This window comes from Mustelus asterias, unplaced genomic scaffold (assembly GCF_964213995.1).
Source record: "Mustelus asterias unplaced genomic scaffold, sMusAst1.hap1.1 HAP1_SCAFFOLD_95, whole genome shotgun sequence".
Taxonomy (NCBI): domain Eukaryota; kingdom Metazoa; phylum Chordata; class Chondrichthyes; order Carcharhiniformes; family Triakidae; genus Mustelus; species Mustelus asterias.
This window is the reverse complement of record NW_027590143.1, coordinates 37,204-59,349: the sequence shown is the minus strand read 5'-3', so window position 1 is coordinate 59,349 and position 22,146 is coordinate 37,204. Positions and strand designations below refer to the sequence as shown.

Sequence of the window (22,146 nt, the reverse complement as noted above, 5' to 3'; positions counted from 1 at the left end):
GTCGTGAGACCGGCCAGTCCAGCAGAAAGAAACCCTCCGACCCTCCCCATTGACCAACTGTGAGAATGAACAAAATGCAGTCCTGGATGTAATTGAGAGCAGAAACAATAACAGCAGAATCCAACCCTGGAATCACTCATGAACTTGTTGGTGTCTCAGCAGCTGGGATGAAACTCTGAATCCCTTCGCACACTGAGAGCAGGTGAATGGTCTCTCCCCAGTGTGAACTCGCTGGTGCTTCCGCAGGTTGGATGAATGAGTGAATCCCTTCCCACACTGAGAGCAGGTGAATGGTCTCTCCCCAGTGTGAACTCGCTGGTGTGTCTGCAGGGTGGATAACTGACTGAATCCCTTCCCACACTGAGAGCAAGTGAATGGTCTCTCTCCAGTGTGAACCCGCTGGTGTTTCCGCAGGTTGGATAACTGACTGAATCCCTTCGCACACTGAGAGCAGGTGAATGGTCTCTCCCCAGTGTGAACTCGCTGGTGTATCTGCAGGCTGGATAAATTAGTGAATTCCTTCCCACACTGGGAGCAGGTGAATGGCCTATCCCCAGTGTGAACTCGCTGGTGTGTCTGCAGGCTGGACAACTGACTGAATCCCTTCCCACACTGAGAGCAGGTGAACGGCTTCTCCCCAGTGTGAACTCGCTGGTGTGTCTGCAGGTGGGATAATTGAGTGAATCCCTTCCCACACTGAGAGCAAGTGAACGGCCTCTCCCCAGTGTGAACTCGCTGGTGTCTCCGCAGGTGGGATGTTTCATTGAATCCCTTGCCACACTGAGAGCAGGTGAACGGCCTCTCCCCAGTGTGAACTCCCTGGTGTCTCCTCATGCGGGAAGATTCACTGAATCCCTTCCCACACTGAGAGCAGGTGAACGGCCTCTCCCCAGTGTGAACTCCCTGGTGTGCCCGCAGGTTGGATGAATCACTGAATCCCTTCCCACAGTGAGAGCAGGTGAACGGCCTCTCCCCAGTGTGAACTCGCTGGTGCTTCCACAGGTTGGATGAATGAGTGAATCCCTTCCCACACTGTGAGCAGGTGAATGGTCTGTCCCCAGTGTGAACTCGCTGGTGTGTCCGCTGCTCGGATAACTGACTGAATCCCTTCCCACACTGAGAGCAGGCGAACGGCCTCTCCCCAGTGTGAACTCGCTGGTGTGTCCGCAGGTGGGATATTTCACTGAATCCCTTGCCACATTGAGAGCAGGTGAATGGCCTCTCTCCAGTGTGACTGCGCCAATGAACTTCCAGTTCTGATGGGTATCTGTATCTCTTCCCACAGTCCCCACATTTCCATGGTTTCTCCATGGTGCAGTGTCCTTGCCTCTCTCTTTGGTGGACAATCAGTTGAAGCCTCGTTAACACACACACAACACGAGTGCAGTCTCTCCCCACTGTTAATGGTGCGATCTGTATTCAGCTCTTTAGTCAATGCACTTGAACACTCTCATTTGATTGTGGCAGTGTGTTGGTCCTTTTCCAGTCAAACTGACATTTAAAATCCTTTCAAATCGACAGACCAGACAATCATTTGTCCTTCTGGATTCAAAAGCTGATGATATTCAGGTCCCAAGGAATATGACTCTGTCAGATCTAGATGTGACGATTGAGATTTCTGCATGTGATTCCTCTTTCAATATCCTGTAAAACAAGTTTGCAAACGTCATCACTGTCAGTACAGGATAGAAATTCAGAACAGACAGTTCTAGTTTCTATGGAACATTCTTTCCTCTCTCATTCCCCAAAAGCTCTAAATCTCCATCCCACACACTCTCCCTCCATTCTCACTCTGCTGTATCTAATATTCACCCTCCCAATTCTCCTGAAGGTGCTGATTGAAGTTGATTGGCAGATCCATGCTCACTACTTCCTGTCCAGCACAGAAATAATAACAAATTGGAACTGCGATTGGCCAATTGGTCTATCGAGCCTTTTAAACCAGTCCGTGAGATCATTGGCTCATCTACCTCAGCATCATTCTCCCATCACTAAACCCATCTCCCTTGATTTCTTCAATATCTAGAAACCAATCGCTCTCTCTCTCTCTCTCTCCTGAAAATTCTTGATGACTGAGGCTCCACAGGCCGCCAGGGTAGAGAATTCCAAAGCTTCACCACATACTTGAATGAGGAAATCCCTCGTCATCTTAGCTTTCTCTCCATTTCCCCATATGTTCCCCATAAGCCTTGACAGTCTTGTCAGTCAAAAATCAGTCTAACTCATCCTGGAAGATATTTAATGATTCTTAGCCTGCAATGATCCCTGTGGAAAGGAAATTCAAGAATAACAATTGCCTGAGGAGATGACTGGAAATATATAACGTAGCTACGTTTCTATAGTACAAGACTATAAATAATAATAAATGTATATTATTTCAGAGTCATAAATAATATATCTAATCTATATCATATAACAACACTCGACATGTCTCTATCCTATATTAATTTACTGTCCTCTTAAATGTCAGTAAGAAGTCTCACAACACCAGGTTAAAGTCCAACAGGTTTATTTGGCAGCAAAAGCCACACAAGCTTTCGGAGCGCTGCTCCTTCGTAATGTCAGCCATCTCCTGGGAAACAAACCCTTTAATTGTGAACATTAGGAAAGAGACCATCCTTTTAGCCAGACAAATAAATGTCTCAAGCTGAGGGAGCAAAGGATGTCAATGTCTTTAAGAGAGAGAGAGAGACCTGGGCCAACCTGTCTAGAGTCTGCAGCCTCCCTGGATTCACTTCCTTTCCCTTCAGTTGCTGCAAGTCCCCAATTTCCCCCAGAATGAGAAAAGAAATGGAAAGGGGGAGAAGAGAAAGTGTTTTACTCACAGATGTTGCCGACAGGAGGAAGTTTCAGTCTGTCTGAAGCTCAATCTTTATTAACACAAAGCCCGCGCTCTGATTGGCTGGAAGACCAGCGTCGTTCCGATCCTCCAACTCTTCCCATTGGCCATTACCTTAGCGTGACGGTCAGGGGGTGGGATCTCCGCCGCGCGGACACGGGAGCCCCGCCCCCACCCATTGTTCCCCCTCCCCCTACACCTCCTCGAGCCAAGGTTTCCAGGCAACCGGCTGATGGCTCCGGCCAGAGCGAGAAGCCGCTCGGTGATCTCCCCGTCCCCCTTCCCCCCCCGGCCCGGGATTGCGCATGTCCAAGGGAGAGGGGACGCTGCGCATGTGCGGTGAAGCCCATCCCCTTACCGGCATGCTGACGTGTTGACCAATGGGAAGAGGGGAGGACCGGAAGAACTCTGGTCCTCCAGCCAATCACATGTCCTGCATTGTGTGAATACGGAAGTTGGCCGATGAGCTTCAGACCAAAACCTCCTTCTCTGTGCAACATCTGGGAGGAAATCCAAAGGTGTTCTTTCATCATGTGAAGGGTAGGAGGTGACCAGGGAAAGAATAGGGTCCATTAGGGAGCAATGTGGTAATTTGTATGAGGAGCTGGGAGACATTGGTGAGGTTTTAAATGAATACTTTGCATCTGTATTCACTATGGGGGAGGGTGATGTTGGTATAGAAAGCACAGTAAGAAGTCTCACAACACCAGGGTAAAGTCCAACAGGTTTATTTGGAATCATGAGCTTTTGGAGCGCTGCACCTTCATCAGGTGAGTCATATAGAAAGCAGAGAGAGGCTTCAACAACTTAACATTGAGAGGGAGGTATTAACAGTTTCAACGGGGCCTAAAATTGTATAAATCCCCAGCTCCAGATGAGATATATCCTAGGCTGCTGTGGGAGGCAAGGGAGGAGATTGCAGCGACTCTGACAATAATTTTCAAATCTTCTCTGGCCACAGGAGAGGTACAGTAAGGAGTCTAACACCAGGTTAAAGTCCTGCAGGTTTATTTGGTAGCAAACGCCACTAGCTTTCGGAGCGCTCCTCCTTCGTCGGGTGAGTGGGAGATCTCTGACTTTAACCTGGTGTTGTTAGACTCCTTACTGTGTTTACCCCAGTCCAATGCCGGCATCTCCACAACAGGAGAGGTGCCAGGGGAATGGAGGACAGCTGATATGGTACCATTAGTCAAGAAGGGAAGTCGGGGAAAAAACAGCAAACTACAGGCCAGTGAGTCCAACTTCAGCAATAGGGAAAGTATTGCAAAAAATTCTGAGGGAGAGATTACTTTCCACTTGGGGAGTAAGGATTAATCAAGGATAGTCAGCATGATTTTGGCAAAGGAAGATCATGTCTTACAAATTTGGTTGAACTTTTCGAGGAGGTGTGTAGATGAGGGGAGTGCAGTTGATGTAGTCTACATGAACTTCAGTAAGGCTTTTGACAAGGTCCCGCATGGGAGGCTGATGAAGAAGGTCCCATGGGATCCAGGGTAATTTGCTAAACTGGATCCAAAAGTGGCAGGAGTCAGAGGGGGATGGTCGAATGCTGTTTTTCTGATGAGCTGTCTGTGTCCAGTGGTGTTCCGCACGATTAGCGCTGGGTCCCTTGTTTTTAGTGTAAGTTAATGATCTGGATGTGAATGTAGGAGGTATGATCAGTAGGTTTACAGATGGGACAAAATTGGTGATGTGGTAAATATCAAAGAGCAAAGCCTTAGATTACAGGATGATATCGGCGGGGCAGCACTGCTGCATCACACAACCAGAGACCTGTGTTTGATATCGACGAGGCGGCACGGTGGCACTGCTGCATCACACAACCAGAGACCTGGGTTTGATTCCCGGTTTGTGTCACTCTCTCTCTTTCTTCCCGTGTCTGCTTGGTTTCCTCTGGATTCTCCGGTTTCCTCCCACAATCCAAAAGACGTGCTTTAGGTTAGGTGCATTGGCCATGCTAAATTCTCCCTCAGTGTATCCGAACAGATTTTCACAGTGACTTCATTGCAGTGTTCATGTTAGCCTACTTGTGACACTAATAAATGAACTTTAAAACTTTAATTCGATGGGCAGAACAGTGGCAAAATGAATTCAGACCTGAAAAGTTTGAGGTAATGCATTTTGGGAAGACTAACAAGGTAATGCACAATAAATGGTCAGATCCGAGGAAGTACAGAAGTTCAGAGGGACCTTGGTGTGCATGTCATAGATCCCTGAAGACAGCAGGACAGGGACACAATGTGGTTCAGAAGGCACATGGGATACTTGCCTTTATTACCGAGGCATTGAATATAAGAGCAGGGAGGTTATGATGGAGCTGTATAAAATGCTTGTGAGGCCACAGCTGGAGTACTGTGTGCAGTTCTGGTCGCCACACTATAAGAAGGATGTAATTGCACTGGAGAGGGTGCAGAGGAACCTCCCCAGGGTGTTGGCTGGGCTGGAGTGTTTCAGTTATCAAGAGAGACTGGATAAGCTGGCATTGTTTTTCTTGGAGCAGAGAAGGATGAAGGGGACCTCATTGAGGTGTATAAAATTCTGAGGGGCAAAGATAGGGGGATAGGAAGGAACTTTTCTCTTCAGTCGAGGGGTCAATAACCAGGGGCCTGGATTAAAGCTCAGGGGCAGGAGGTTTACAGGAGATGTGAGGGAAAATGTTTTCACCCAGAGGGTGGTGGGAATCTGGAACTCACTGCCTGAAAGGGTGGTAGAGGTGGGAACCTTCACAACATTTAAGAAGAATTTAGATAAGCTCTTGAAATTCCATAGCATACAAGGTTACGCACCAAGTGTGGAAAGGGATGAGAATAGAATGGTGCTTGATGGCCGGCACAAACATGATGGGCCGAAGGGCCTCTTTCCATGCTGTAGAACTCTATGATCACCCACGTTGGCAGCAAGTTCAATATCATCATCAGTCACAACCCCCTGTATCTTCACTCACTGAAACAATCCATTTAAAACATTTTTAGTTGAGGAATATAGTGATATTTCTGTTAGGCTGGCATTCTGCATGGAGGCCTTCACGACACACGACAGCGCAGAGTCGCTAAGCAGAGACTGATAGCCAAGTTCCGCACACATGAGGACGGCCTCAACCGGGATCTTGGATTCATGTCACACTGTCTGTAACCCCACGACTTGCCTGGGCTTGCAAAATCTCACTAACTGTCCTGGCTGGAGACAATACACATCTCTTCAACCTGTGCTTAACCCTCTCTCTGCTCACTTTGTCTGTACCTTTAAGACTTGATTACCTGTAAAGACTCACATTCCAAACATTATTTTGTAAATTGAGTTTGTGTCTTTATATGCCCTGTTTGTGAACTGAACACCCAGTCACCTGATGAAGGGGCAGCACTCCGAAAGCTAGTGGCTTTTGCTACCAAATAAACCTGTTGGACTTTAACCTGGTGTTGTGAGACTTCTTACTGTGTCCAGGAAGGAAGCAGTGAGCATGAATCTGTCAATCAGCCTCAATCAGCACCTTCAGGAGAATTGGGAGGGTGAATATTAGATACAGCAGAGTGAGAATGGAGGGAGAGTGTGTGGGATGGAGATTTACAGCTTTTGGGGAATGAGAGAGGAAAGAATGTTCCATAGGAACTTGAATTGTCTGTTCTGAATTTCTATCCTGTACTGACACTGATGACTTTTTCAAACTCATTTACAGGTTATCAGAAGGTGAGGATTTACAGAATGAAATTTTGAAACAAACGTCACGTTAACATCTGACAGAGTCACTCAATTCATCGGGACCTCAATATCATCGACCTTTGAATCTCGAAGGAGAAATGTTTCTCTGCTCTGCCTGCTTTAGAAGACTTTAAACATCAGTGTGACTGGAAAAGCACTGACACACACACACCTGAGTGAGAGTGTTCCAGTGCACTGAGTGTGGAAAGAGCTTTAACCGGTGACATTCACAGCGCGGCGAGACTACCCGTGTTCTGTGTGAGATTTAACTGACTGTTTAACCTGGAGAGTGACAAGGACACCCGCACCATGGAGAAACGGTGGAAATGTGGGGACTGTGGGAAGAGATACAGAGCCCCCTGTGACCTGGAAATCCATCGACGCAGTCACACCGGGGAGAGGCCATTCACCTGCTCTGTGTGTGGGAAGGGATACATTCAGTTATCCCACCTGCTCAGACACAAAGTCACTCACAGCAATGAGAGACCCTTTAAATGCTCTGACTGTGGAAGCGACTTCAAACGTGCTGCAGATCTGAGAGACCACGAGCGCATTCACACTGAGGAGAGACCGTTCAGCTGCTCTCACTGCACAAAGACATTCAGAACATCATCCAACCTGCGGCAACACCAGCGAGTTCACACCGGGGAGAGACCATTCACCTGCTGTGTGTGTGGGAAGGGATTCAGTCAGTTATCCAGCCTGCTGAAACACAAAGTCACTCACTCCCAGGAGAGATCCTTTAAATGCTCTGACTGTGGGCGAGGCTTCAAAAGCTCTGGTGAACTGATGTCCCACAAACGTTTTCACACTGCAGAGGGACTGTTCACCTGCTCTGTGTGTGGGAAGGGATTCAATCGGTCATCCCACCTGCAGACACACCAGCGAGTTCACACTGGGGAGAGACCATTCACCTGCTGTGTGTGTGGGAAGGGATTCACTCAGTCATCCCACTTACAGAATCACAAAGTCACTCACAGCAATGAGAGATCCTTTAAATGCTCTGACTGTGGGAGCGGCTTCAAAAGTGCTGCGGATCTGAATATCCACCAGCGCATTCACACCGAGGAGAGACCGTTCAGCTGCTCTCACTGCTCAAAGAGGTTCAAAATCTCATCCAACCTGCGGGTACACCAGCGAGTTCACACTGGGAAGAGGCCATTCACTTGCTCTGTGTGTGGGAAGGGATTCACTCAGTCATCTGGTCTGACAACACACAAAGTCACTCACAGCAATGAGAGACCTTTTAAATGCTCTGACTGTGGGCGTGGCTTCAAAAGTGCTGCGGATCTGATGATCCACCAGCGCATTCACACTGAGGAGAGACCCTTCAGCTGCTCTCACTGCACAAAGAGATTTAAAAGTTCATCCAATCTGCGGAAACACCAGCGAGTTCACACTGGGGAGAAACCATTCCCCTGCTGTGTGTGTGGGAAAGGATTCACTCAGTTGTCCAGCCTGCTGAAGCGCAAAAGCACTCACACCCAGGAGAGACCCTTTCAATGCACTGACTGTGGGACTGGTTTTGAAAGCTCTCATGAACTGTTGATTCACCAGCGAGTTCACACTGAGGAGAGACCGTTCAGCTGCTCTCACTGCACAAAGAGATTTAAAAGGTCATCCACACTGCGGATACACCAGTGCGTTCACACCGGGGAGAGACCATTCACCTGCTGTGTGAGTGTGAAAGGATTTACTCGGTTATCCAGACTGCACAGACAGAACATCACTCACACTCTGCAGAGATCCTTTAAATTCTCCGAATGTGGGTGCGGCTTCAAAAGCTCTCAGGAACTGATGAGACGGAGACAGGAATGAGATAGAGAATCTGGTGAACTGGTGCGGCGGCAATAATCTCTCCCTCAATACCAACTAAATGAAGGAGACTGACATCGGTTTCAGGAAGCGTAAAGGAGAACATGCCACTGTCTACTTCAATAGGGACGATACAGAAATGGTCGAGAGCTTCATGTTTTTCGGTGTCCCAATCACCAACAACCTGTCCTGGTCCCGCCATGCCGACACTATAGTTAAGCCCACCAACGCCTCTCTCAGAACACTAAGGAAATTTGGCACATCAGCTATGACTCTCACCAACTTCTACAGATTCACCATAGAAAGCATTCTCTCTGGTTGTATCACAGCTTGGTATGGCTCCTGCTCTGCCCAAGACCGCAATAAACTCCAAAGTCATGAACAAAACCCAATCCATCACGCAAACTGGCCTCCCATCCATTGACTATGTCTACACTTCCCGCTGCCCCCACAAAGCAGCCAGCATAATTAAGGACCCCACCCACCCCAGACATTCTCTCTTCCACCTTCTTCTGTCAGGAAAAAGACACAAAAATCAGGACATGTACCAACTGACTCAAGAGCAGCTTCCTCCCTGCTGCCATCAGACTTTTGAATGGACCTACCTCGCATTCAGTTGATCTTTCTCTGCACCCTCGCTCTGACTGTAACACTACATTCTGCACCAGCTCCTTTCCTTCTCGATGAATAGATTATCCATTTTACTGTAATTTCACTCACTTTGTGTCCCTGTGCAGTGTGTTTAATTGGACCCTGATTGTTTTGAACTCAGTTTCTCTGGAGTGTGTGTCAGTGCCTTGATGATGTCACAATGTTGTCACAATCCCCTGGCCACATGAACCATTTCATCTCCTGCTGTGTCTCAAGTAGCTGTGTGTGTTTGGGACCCGCTCTTCACTCCATCTCACCATGAATTTAGGCTTGTTATTTTTCACATGTAACAAATCACATCTGTACACTCACTCCGGTATCCCAAAATCATGTCACACATTCTTAACTCTCAGATGTGCTGATGAAAAGATCAAAGTGAGTGTCTGTCTTTCTTATCTCCCCCTACTATTTCATGTAGTGGCTGGGCTTTCAAATGTGGATTTTTTAATGTGGACAAATATGTAAATATCTCCCAGAGAAAGTGATCAACTTATTCATCCCAGCTACACATTCCAGCCTTTCACTAGACTGTAGGTGGATACCAGATTGATATATTCCATTCAACCACTCCCAAGGTGAGTTATTCCAATTCCTTTATTGTCCAGGACAATATATTCACAATATCTTTAAAACATAAATTAAACATTCCCATTTGATTTCAGGTATTAACATATTCTGTTAGTTTGTTCTTTATTGTCAATGTCAGTCTGGGGTTGTTCCCCTTGGAGCAAAGGAGGTTGAGGGGAGATTTGATAGAGGTGGACAAGATTCTGACAGGTTTAGATAAGGTGGACAAAGAAAAGCTGTTCCCATTAGCTGATGGGCCAAGGATGAGGGGTCAGAGATTTATGGTTTTGGGTCAGAGATGCAGGAGGGGATGGGAGGAAGAATATTTTGATGCTGTGAATGGTAATGACCTGGAACTCGCTGCCTACGAGGGTGGAGGAAGTGGAGACAATAAACAATTACAAAGGAAATTGGATGGGTATTTGAGGGGTTTTAGACAGAAATGCTGACTAAAGATCTCTTACCTTCCTCACTCCCTCTCACTCTGTGATCCTTGTGAAATCTGAAACCAGGTATTCACAACAAGTCTCAAAGAGCATCAGCCCACTGGAGGCAAACTTTGTGAGACCAGCCAGTCCAGCAGAAAGAAACCCTCCCCATTGACCAACTGTGAGAATGAACAAAATGCAATCCTGGATGTAACTGAGAGCAGGAACAATAACAGCAGAATCCAACCCGTGTGATCACACCGTGAGTTCACACCAGGGAGAGACCGTTCCCCTGCTCTGTGTGTGGGAAGGAATTCACTCATTCATCCAGCCTGCAGAACCACAATCTCACTCACATCAATGAGACACCCTTTAAATGCTCGGATTGTGAAAGTGGTTTCAAAAGTTCTCGGGATGTGATGATCCACCAGTGCATTCACACTGAGGAGAGACCGTTCAGCTGCTCTCACTGCACAAAGAGATTTAGAACGTCATCCCACCTACGGGAACACCAGGGAGTTCACACTGGGGAGAGACCGTTCACCTGCTGTGTGTGTGGGAAGGGATTCACTCAGTCATCCAGCCTGCGGGAACACCAGCGAGTTCACACTGGGGAGAGACCGTTCACCTGCTGTGTGTGTGGGAAAGGATTCACTCAGTCATCCAGCCTGCGGGAACACCAGTGAGTTCACAAATGATGACAGGGGTTGGATTCTGCTGTTCTTGCTGCTGTTAATCACATCCAGGACTGAACCATGTTCATTCTGACAGTTGGTGAAGTGGGAGGGTCGGAGGGTTTCCTCCTGTTGGACTGGCCGGTCTCATGACTTTGCTTCTCGTTCTCTGATGCTCTTTGAGCCTGGGAGAGCACATTTCCACTGAAAGGACATTTATTTTATCCTGGATAGTAAATAGTGTTTTTCCTACCACTACAGGTAGATCTAAAATAAATACAGAAAGAGCTGGAAAAACACAACACGTCTTGCAGCATCTGTGGAGAGAGAAACAGTGTTAATGTTTCACACTACTGGATTGGGAATCAATCTTGTGAACCTCCTCTGAACTGCTTCCAATGCATTTATGTCCTTTGTTTAATAGGAGACAAAATTGTACCCTGTGTTCAAGGTGCAATCTCAGCAACGCCCTGCACAACTGGAGCATAACATCTTTACTTCTATGTTCAATTTCTCTCAGAATAAAGGATAACATTCCATTTATAAGAACTTTGATTTATTTGAACTAAGATTTATGGGGGTTCTCTTGTTTACAATAACTTCCCTCATCGTAAATCACACCAGGTTCCAGTGACTTAACCACATGGCAAGAAAGGATATTTTAAACGGTGAATTCAGAAAGTTTATGAACCATTAAAAATGTAACAAGTCAGAAAGATAAAAAAGCAAAGTATGGATCTACAGCAAAAGGAGGAAAGCTGAACTTTAACTTCTCCATCCTTCTCAAACCAGGACATGAAGTGATGGCTCTGGAAACGTGGATAACTGGTAAAACTAACAGCTCCCAACGTCTCTCTGCAGGGCACATTGTGAGGCACTGCTGCCTCACAGCAGAGGGTTCGAGTCCCGGCTTGGGTCACTGGCTGTGCGGAGTTCGCCCATTCTCCCCGTGTCTGTGCAGGTTTCCTCCGGGTGCTCCGGTTTCCTCCCACAGTCCGAAAGACGTGCTGGTTGGGTACATTGGCCATGCTAAATTCTCCCTCAGTTTACCCAAACAGGTGCCAGAGTGTGGCGACTGGGGGATTTTCAGAGTAACTTCATTGCAATGTTAATGTAAGCCTATGCGTGACACTAATAAACAAACTATAAAAAAAGTTAACTTTAAAAAACTTTTACCAAATTGGTTTCTCGAATCCCTTTTTTATACTTTAAAAATGTAGAAAGCCATCCTCATCAAATTGTTAGGAATTAGCCATAACTTGTCAATAATGAAATTGATTTGGTTTTTAGCTAATTGCACACATTGTCTTAATTTTAAGACATATCTTTCTCTCAAACGATATCTCTTAGCTTGGGGTAGCCTGATAATTGGGTCGACCGATAATTGGTTCACATCAGTCATTCGATGTTGAGACATCTTGAACAGGAGCCGATTCATTCCCTCCAGTCAAGGTTAACAAGTCCTTTCATCTTTTTTTATTCTGTCAGCATGGGAAGGGAACATCTGATAATTCCCACAGCATTTTAACCATTCTTAATGTGTTTATAATTCTAAAAGTTATAAACTTGTGTTCAAATTTATATTTCCAGCCTTTATAACATATGTATCAATGAATCATTTATTATTTAATTGTCTCACAATTAAGGCTGTCTATTTAACTAATCTGGCTGCTTTCCAATTGTGGGAACTTCAGGCCACAAAAAAGGTAGTTAGAGTCATAGAGGTTTACAGCATGGAAACAGGCCCTTCGGCCCAACTTGTCCATGCCGCCCAGTTTTTACCACTAAGCTAGTCCTAATTGCCCTGTAATATTACTCATGATCTGTGCTTCCAAGCATTTTGAATGTGCATCTACAACAAGCAAAAACATGTGATTCATGAAAGGCCCCCCAAGGGCCACATGTAGTCTGGACCACGGCCTTTCAGGCCACTCCCGAGGATGAAGTGGTAATGTACCCAGTGTGTTGGGGGGAATGAACTCAGAAGAATCATTCAACACTCAAACCTGATTCAATCGACAAACAGTTTATTGAGCTGGGCCAGCGGGGAGAAGCCACAGGGGCTGACCATGTGTAACTCCACCCAACAAAGAATATCATCAATTCTTATCCAGTTACTCAGCCCATCCCGGCTGGACATAATCCAATCAGAATGGTGATAGATTACATACATTACATATAGGTGCAATCAAATTAGTATCTGGGCATCATGGGGCTTTGTGATCATCTCATGGACAGATAGGTGCCCCCATCATGATGTTTTCCAGACCCCCTTATCTACCATCCTTGGGGTTTTCTTTGTACATAGACTCAGTTTGAAAAGGGGTGGATTAAAAGTTCTCAAATGGATGTCAGCACTCTTCCTTTGTTTTAATCTAATGACCACACGGTCTGGGAATCATTTCTATTTAATAATCTCTCTTTTTAAACTCTGTTCTTCGGTATCCAATTCCAGAATTTTCCTTTTCATTGTGTTAATTGTGTCAGGAATAAATCTTTGGACCTGACAGGAAGTTTAACCCAAGATCAATCCAACACAGGATTGGTCAGAGTCGTTTCATATGTACCAAATTTTAAATAACCATTATAAATTAAAACTCTCATTCTCACATGTGAGTTTTATCCGGATTAAAATTCCTGCATGTTTAGAGAAATATCCTGGAAAGATGTCTCTGTCCAGTAAATATGGCTCCAAGTTCATAACTTTTGAAAAAAAACATTTTATGAATTACACTTCCTTTTTTAAATGTTTGATTTAAATCACAGACAGAAAAACTCAAAGCCTGAAGCGTTCAATCCACAAATATCATCCACACACAAACAGAGAAACTTAGCATGTGCTTTACAACAACAATAACCAAAATTAATTACTTAAGCATTCTTGTAATTCTGTTTTTAAACTTCCAAAAATGCCTTTAATTAAAGACTCATGGTAAGGTTAATTCCCCAGAAAGATAAACCTTAACAAATGTAGCCCAAAACAATGATAAAACACATCGACAAACATCCACATAAAACAAACAAAACACACAGATTCTCACAGCTCGTAAATTTCAAACAATGAATCCTCAGCATTCTCTCTCGCAGCTATAGCTTCTTAAAGTGACAGAGCACTACAAGCTCACAACTCCTTGATTAAAATAAGATACAAGATCCTTCATTATAACTTAACCTTTTTTAAGCCAACTTCCAAAGCCTGACTTTACAGGCAACATCTAGTCTTTGTTGATTTAAAATCCCAAACGTTACCATTTGCAAACTCTTTGTTCTTTATCTTGGGTTGAGGTGACAACACAATAAAATTCTCAGTTATTCCAAATTCTTCCAGGCTACGCTTAAAATTTCCACATTTAATTGGCTCCAATAAATCCACAATTAGAAACTAAAATAGACACGAGTTTCCGGGCGATTTAAAAACAATTTAAAAACAAGATGCCAGAGGAAAGACAGAACAGGAGAAAAGAAAAGAGGGGGAGTTGCACTTTTGATTCAGGAAAACATCACGGCAGTACTGAGAGGGGATATATCCGAGGGTTCGCCCACTGAGTCGATATAAGAAGGGGGAAATCACTTTGATAGGGTTGTACTATAGGCCCCCAAATAGCCAGCGGGAAATTGAGGAGCAAATATGTAAGGAGATTACAGATAGCTCCAAGAAAAATAGGGTGGTAATAGTCGGAGATTTTAACTTTCCAACATTGACTGGGACAGCCATAGTATGAGAGGGTTGGATGGAGAGAAATTTGTTGAGTGTATTCAGTAGGAATTTCTCATTCAGTATGTGGATGGCCCAACTAGAGAGGGGCAAAACTTGATCTCCTCTTGGGAAATAAGGAAGGGCAGGTGATAGAAGTGTTAGTGAGGGATCACTTTGGGACCAGTGACCATAATTCCATTAGTTTTAAGATAGCTATGGAAAATGATTGGTCTGGCCCAAAAGTAAAAATTCTAAATTAAGGCAAGGCCAATGTTGATGGTATCAGGCAGGAACTTTCGACAGTTAACTGTGGGAAGGCAAAGGGACGTCTGGTAAGTGGGAGGCTTTCAAAAGTGTTTTAACCAGGGTTCAGGGTAAGCACATTCCTCTTAGAGTGAAGGGCAAGGCTGGGAGAAGTAGGGAACCTTGAATGACTTGGGATATTGAGGCTCTGGTCAAGAAGAAGAAGGAGGCACATGACATGCATAGGCAGCTGGGATCAAGTGTATCCCTTGAAGAGTTTAGGGGGTGTAGGAGTAGAGTTAAGAGAGAAATCAGGAGGGCAAAAAGAAGACACGAGATTGTTTTGGCAGATAAGGCAAAGGAGAATCCAAAGAGGTTCTACAAATACATAAAGGGCAAAAGAGTAACTAGGGAGAGAGTAGGACCTCTTAAGGATCAACAAGGTCATCTATGTGCGGATCCACAAGAGATGGGTGAGATCCTAAATGAATATTTCTCATCAGTATTCACTGGTCAGAAAGGGATGGATGTTAAGGAACTTGGGGAAAAAAATAGTGATGTCTTGAGGAATGTACTTATCACAGAGAAGGAGGTGCTGGAAGTCTTAAAGCACATCAAGGTAGATAAATCCCTGGGACCTGATGAAGTGTATCCCAGGACACTGTGGGAGGCTAGGGGGGGAAATTGCGAGTCCCCTAGCAGAGATATTTGAATCATCGATAGTCACAGGTGAGGTGCCTGAAGATTGGATGGTGGCAAATGTTGTGCCTTTGTTTAAAAAGGGCTGCAGGGAAAAGCCTGGGAACTACAGGCCGGTGAGCCTCACATCTGTAGTGGGTAAGTTGTCAGAAGGTACTTTGAGAGACAGGATCTACAGGCATTTAGAGACACAAGGACTGATGAGGGACGGTCAGCATGGCTTTGTGAGTGGAAAATCATGTCTCACAAATTTGGTTGAGTTTTTTGAAGGGGTAACCAAGAAGGTAGATGAGGGCAGTGCAGTTGATGTTGTCTACATGGACTTTAGCAAGACCTTTGACAAGGTACCACATGGTAGGTTGTTGCATAAGGTTAAATCTCATGGGATCCAGGTGAGGTAGCCAAATGGATACAAAATTGTCTTGATGACAGAAGACAGAGGGTGGTTGTCGAAGGTTTTTTTCAAACTGGAGGCCTGTGACCAGCGGGGTGCCTCAGGGATCGCTGCTGGGTCCACTGTTATTTGACATTTATAAGAATGATTTGGATGACAATGTAGGAGGCATGGATCGTAACTTTTCAGATGGCACCAAGATTGGTGGCATAGTGGACAGTGAAGAAGGTTATCTAGGATTGCAACAGGATCTTGATCAATTGGGCCAATGGGCTGACGAATGGCAGATGGAGTTTAATTTAGATAAATGCGAGGTGATGCATTTTGGTCGATCGAACCTGGGCAGGTTAATGGTTGGGCGTTGGGGAGAGTTAAAGAACAAAGAGATCGAGGGGTACAGGTTCATAACTCCTTGAAAGTGGAGTCACAGGTGGACAGAGTGGTGAAGAAGGCATTCGGCATGCTTGGTTTCATCGGTCAGAACATTGAATACAGGAGTTGGAATGTCTTGTTGAAGTTGTACAAGACATTGGGAAGACCACATGTGGAATACTGTGTACAGTTCTGGTCACCCTATTATAGAAAGGATATTATTAAACTAGAAAGAGTGCAGAAATGATTTACAAGGATGCTACCAGGACTTGATGGTTTGAGTTATAAGGAGAGGCTGGATAGACTGAGACATTTTTCCCTGGAGTGTAGGAGGCTTAGGGATGACCTTATAGAGGTTTATAAAATAATGAGAAGCATAGATCAGCTACATAGTCAACATCTTTTCCCAAAGGTAGGGGAGTCTAAAACTAGAGAGCATAGGTTTAAGAGAGGGGAGAGATACAAAAGGGTCCAGAGGGGCATTTCTTTCTAACAGAGGGTGATGAGTGTCTGGAAAAAGCTGCCAGAGGTAATAGAACATAAAACATTACAGCGCAGTACAGGCCCTTTGGCCCTCGATGTTGTGCCGACCAGTGGAACCAATCTAAAGCCCCTCTAATCTACACTATTCCAATATCATCCATATGTTTATCCAATAACCATTTGAATGCTCTTAATGTTGACGAGTCCACGACTGCTGCAGGCAGGGCATTCCACGCCCTTACTACTCTCTAGTAAAGAACTCTCACCCCTCAATTTAAAGCTATGTCCCCTTGTGCTAGCAATAATAGTAGAGGTGGGTTCAATCTTAAAAAGTGTTTGGACCATTACATGGGTAAGATGGGTATAGAGGGATATGGGCCAAACGCGGGCAATTGGGACTAACTTAGGGGTTAAAAAAGGGGCGGCATGGACAAGTTGGGCCAAAGGGCCTGTTTCCATGCTGTAAACCTCTATGACTCTATGACAAAATCAACTGTCTGCTGAAAGGGTTAACTTTTCTACAGGACCTAAAGCGGGGAGTGAACAGAAAACACTTGGTACACAGTTACATCACTTTACATAATTTTAAAAAACTTCCCTAACAGCAAAACAAAGTTGATTTTAAACTTCATCTATTAATTCTTTTGTTCTCTTCCTCAACCTAATTATTTTAATTTGATCAGTTTTTGTTAGCGATGGGTAACTTCTGTTCTTTATAAACTGGTTCACTCGTTTTGTTAAAACTACATGGGCACCGAGAATCAGAACCCAGACTTTATCATCCTTATCCTTTTTCTCCCTTTGCCATCACTCCCCCTGTCTTGCGGGAGGGTCGTGGGGATTCCAATCAGAACTAATCATTTTATCAGAAGAGTAAAATACTGCGGATGCTGGAATCTGAAACAAAAACAGAAAATGCTGGAAAATCTCAGCGGGTCTGACGGCATCTGTGGAGAGAGAATATAGCTAATGTTTTGATACTGGATGACCCTTCATAACAGCTCATATGAAGTGTCATCCAGACTCAAAACGTTGGCTCTGTTCTCTAATCATTTTATCGATACATTCCTTGTTCTTAGTTTTAGGTTTAAAGTGAGAGGGGAGAGATACAAAAGGGTCCAGAGGGGCAGTTTTTCACTCAGATGGTGGTGAGTTTCTGGAACGAGTTGCCAGAGGCAGTAGTAGAGGCGGGTACAATACTGTCTTTTCAAAAACATTTAGACAGTTACATGGGTAAGATGGGTACAGAGGGATATGGGCAAAATACGGGCAATTAACCTAGAAACATAGAAACCCTACAGTACAGAAAGAGGCCATTCGGCCCATCGAGTCTGCACCGACCACAATCCCACCCAGGCCCTACCCCCATATCCCTACATATTTACCCACTAATCCTTCTAACCTACGCATCTCAGGACACTAAGGGCAATTTTTAGCATGGCCAATCAACCGAACCCGCACATCTTTGGACTGTGGGAGGAAACCGGAGCACCCGGAGGAAACCCACGCAGACACGAGGAGAATGTGCAAACTCCACACAGACAGTGACCCAAGCCGGGAATTGAACCCAGGTCCCTGGAGCTGTGAAGGAACAGTGCTAACAACTGTGCCACCCCTTTTGGGACTAGCTTAGTGGTAAAACCTGAGCAGCATGGACAAGTTGGGCCGAAGGGCCTGTTTCCATGTTCTAAACCTCTATAACCTCCTAACATCCTGTCACTCTGTGATCCTTGTGAAATCTGAAACCAGGTATTCGCAACAAGACTCAAAGAGAATCAGCCCACTGGAGGCAAAGTCGTGAGACCGGCCAGTCCAGCAGAAAGAAACCCCCCGACCCTCCCCATTGACCAACTGTGAGAATGAACAAAATGCAGTCCTGGATGTAATTGAGAGCAGAAACAATAACAGCAGAATCCAACCTCTGGAATCACTCGTGAAATTGTTGGTGTCTCAGCAGCTGGGATGAAACTCTGAATCCCTTCCCACACTGAGAGCAGGTGAATGGCCTCTCCCCAGTGTGAACTCGCTGGTGTATCCGCAGGCTGGATGAGTCAGTGAATCCCTTCCCACACTGAGAGCAGGTGAATGGTTTCTCCCCAGTGTGAACTCGCTGGTGCCTCCGCAGGCGGGATAAACAAATGAATCCCTTCTCACACTGAGAGCAGGTGAACGGCCTCTCCCCAGTGTGAACTCGCTGGTGCACCTGCAGGTTAGATGAACAAGTGAATCCCTCCCCACACTGAGAGCAGGTGAATGGCTTCTCCCCAGTGTGAACTCGCTGGTGTGTCTGCAGGCTGGATAACTGAGTGAATCCCTTCCCACACTGAGAGCAGGTGAACGGTCTCTCTCCAGTGTGAACTCGCTGGTGTGTCTGCAGGTGGGATGACCGAGTGAATCCCTTTCCACACTGAGAGCAGATGAACAGTCTCTCTCCAGTGTGAATTTGCTGGTGTCTCTGCAGGCTGGATGACTGAATGAATCCCTTCTCACACTGCGAGCAGGTGAATGGCCTCTCCCCAGTGTGGCTGCGCCGATGAGCTTCCAGCTCTGATGGGTAACTGTATCTCTTCCCACAGTCCCCACATTTCCATGGTTTCACCATGGTGCAGGTGTCCTTGCCTCTTTCTTGGGTGGACAATCAGTTGAAGCCTCGTCCACGCTCACAACACAAGTACAGTCTCTCCCTGCTGTGAATGATGTGATATTTATTCAGGCTGTGGAACTGGTTGAAACTCTTTAGTCCGTGCACTGGTAGACTCTCACTCGAGTGTGGCAGAGTGTTGGTACTTTTCCAGTCATACTGATGTTTGAAATCTTTTCAAATCATTTCTGCTTCTGGATTCAAAGTCCGATGATATTCAGCTCCCAAGGAATATGACTCTGTCAGATCTAGACGTGACGTTTGAGATTTCGGCCTGTGATTCCTCTTTCAATATCCTGTAAAATGGGTTTACAAAAGTCATCAGTGTCAGTACAGGATAGAAATTCAGAACAGACAGTTCTAGGATTGCTTCTCTGAGTGGAGGCCTGTGACTAGTGGTGTGCCGCAGGGATCGGTGTTGGGTCCATTGTTGTTTGTCATCTATATCAATGATCTGGATGATAATGTGGTAAATTGGATCAGCAAGTTTGCTGATGATACAAAGATTGGAGGTGTAGTGGACAGTGAGGAAGGTTTTCAAAGCTTGCAGAGGGATTTGGACCAACTTGAAAAATGGGCTGAAAAATGGCAAATGGAATTTAATGCAGACAAGTGTGAGATATTGCACTTTGGAAGGACAAACCAAAGAAGAACGTACAGGGTAAATGGTAGGACTCTGAAGAGTGCAGTTGAACAGAGGGATCTGGGAATACAGGTACAGAATTCCCTAAAAGTGATGTCACAGGTGGATAGGGTCGTAAAGAGTGTCTTTGGTACATTGGCCTTCATAAATCGGAGTATCGAGTATAAAAGTTGGAGCGTTATGGTAAGGTTATATAAGGCATTGGTGAGGCCGAATCTGGAGTATTGTGTACAGTTTTGCTCACCTAGTTACAGGAAGGATGTTAATAAGGTTGAAAGAGTGCAGAGAAGGTTCACAAGGATGTTGCTGGGACTTGAGAAGCTGAGTTACAGAGAGAGATTGAATAGGTTGCGACTTTATTCCCTGGAGCGTAGAAGATTGAGGGGAGATTTGATAGAGGTGTATAAGATTTTGATGGGTATAGATAGAGTGAATGCAAGCAGGCTTTTTCCGCTGAGGCTCGGGGAGAAAAAAACCAGAGGGCATGGGTTAAGGGTGAAAGGAGAAAAGTTTAAAGGGAATATTAGGGGGGGCTTCTTCACGCAGAGAGTGGTGGGAGTGTGGAATGAGCTGCCAAATAAAATAGTTAAATGCTTTTAACATTTAAGAAAAACTTGGACGGGTTCATGGATGAGAGGGGTGTGGAGGGATATGGTCCAAGTGCAGATCAGTGGGACTAGGCATAAAATGGTTCGGCACAGACAAGAAGGGCTAAAAGGCCTGTTTCTGAGCTGTAATTTTCTATGGTTCTATGGTTCTAGTTTCTATGGAACATTCTTTCCTATTTCAGTCCCCAAAAGCTGTAAATCTCCATCCCACACACTCTCCCTCCATTCTCACTCTGTTGTATCTAATATTCACCCTCCCAATTCTCCTGAAGGTGCTGATTGAGGCTGATTGACAGATCCATGCTCACTGCTTCCTGTCCTGGACACAGGGACCATAACAAATAGGAGCTGCAGTCGGCCATTTGGCCCATCGAGTCTTTTAAACTATTCAATGAGATAATTCGTTCATCTACCTCAGCATCATTCTCCCCACACTAAACCCATATCCCTTGATATCTTCAATATCTAGAAACCAATCAATCTCTCTCTTGAAAGTAGTTGATGACTGAGGTTTCACTGTCCTCAGGGGTTGAGAATTCCAAAGCTTTACCACATCCTTGAGTGAAGAAATCCCCCCACATCTTAGCTTTTGCTCCATCTTCTTGTCTGTTCCCCATAATCCTTGACACCCTTGTCAGTCAAAGATCTGTCGAACTGGAATATATTCAATGATCCTCAGCTTCCACTGGTCCCTGTGGAAGAGAAATCCTCTGAGAGAATAGACCTGCAGGGTCTATTTGGGCCGTGCGGCCGACAGCGGGTGTTTGTGAAGCCAGAGCTCCCTCCCTACCCCGACTCCCGGCTACATTTCTCCTGCAGCCCCACCAACTCACCCGCTGAAAAAAGCGTCTCCCCCATTCACAGGACTCCGAGCAAAGTGACACTGCGCATGCTCCAGATACAGCACTGCGCCTGCGCAATAGGCTCCTGTAGAATGAGTAGGGCACGTTCACAACCGGGTATCTGTATCTCTTCCTACAGTCCACACATTTCCATGGTTTCTCCATGGTGCAGGTGTCCTTACCTCTCTCTTGGGTGGACAATTAGTTGAAACTTCGTCCACACACAGAACAAGATTACAGTCTCTCCCCGCTGTGAATGGTGTGATATTTATTCAGACTGTGTAACTGGTTAAAGCTCTTTAGTCAGTGCATTGGAACACTCTCACTCGAGTGTGGCAGTGTGTTGATGCTTTTTCACTCACACTGACATTTCAAATCTTTTCAAATTGACAGACTGGACAATCACTTCTCCTTCTGGATTCAAAGTCCGATGATATTGAGGTCCCAAGGAATATGACTCTGTCTGATCGAGACGTGACGTTTGAGATTTCGGCCTGTGATTCCTCTTTCAATATCCTGTAAAATGAGTTTCCAAAAGTCATCAGTGTCAGTCCAGGATAGAAATTCAGAACAGACAATTTCTATGGAACATTCTTTCCTCTCTCATTCCCGAAAAGCTGTAAATCTCCATACCACACACTCTCTCCCCATTCTCAGCAGGTCTGGCAGCATCTGTATGGAGAGAAAAGAACTGATGTTTCAGAGCTTTGACAAAGGGTCGTCGAGACAAGAAACATCAGCTCTTTTCTCTCCTTACAGATGCTGCCAGACCTGCTGAGATTTTCCAGCATTTTCTCTCTTGGTTTCAGATTCCAGCATCCGCAGTAATTTGCTTTTATAAGGCTGCAGATACC

At 45.4% G+C, this 22,146-nt stretch overlaps 2 protein-coding genes across 2 annotated transcripts in view; one reads left to right on the top strand and one right to left on the bottom strand.

The window, feature by feature from the left end:
- Positions 1-22,146, top strand: part of LOC144484204 (uncharacterized) — a 64,486-nt gene that overhangs the window by 27,658 nt on the left and 14,682 nt on the right. The window lies entirely within an intron of this gene.
- Positions 133-22,146, bottom strand: part of LOC144484194 (uncharacterized) — a 28,438-nt gene continuing 6,424 nt past the window's right edge. The window contains exons 2-3 of the mRNA XM_078202730.1: positions 18,565-19,070; positions 133-1,219 (exon numbers count right to left, since the gene is read on the bottom strand). Coding sequence (XP_078058856.1) covers positions 133-1,219; positions 18,565-19,070 — 1,593 coding nt within the window. The remainder of the gene's footprint in view (positions 1,220-18,564; positions 19,071-22,146) is intronic.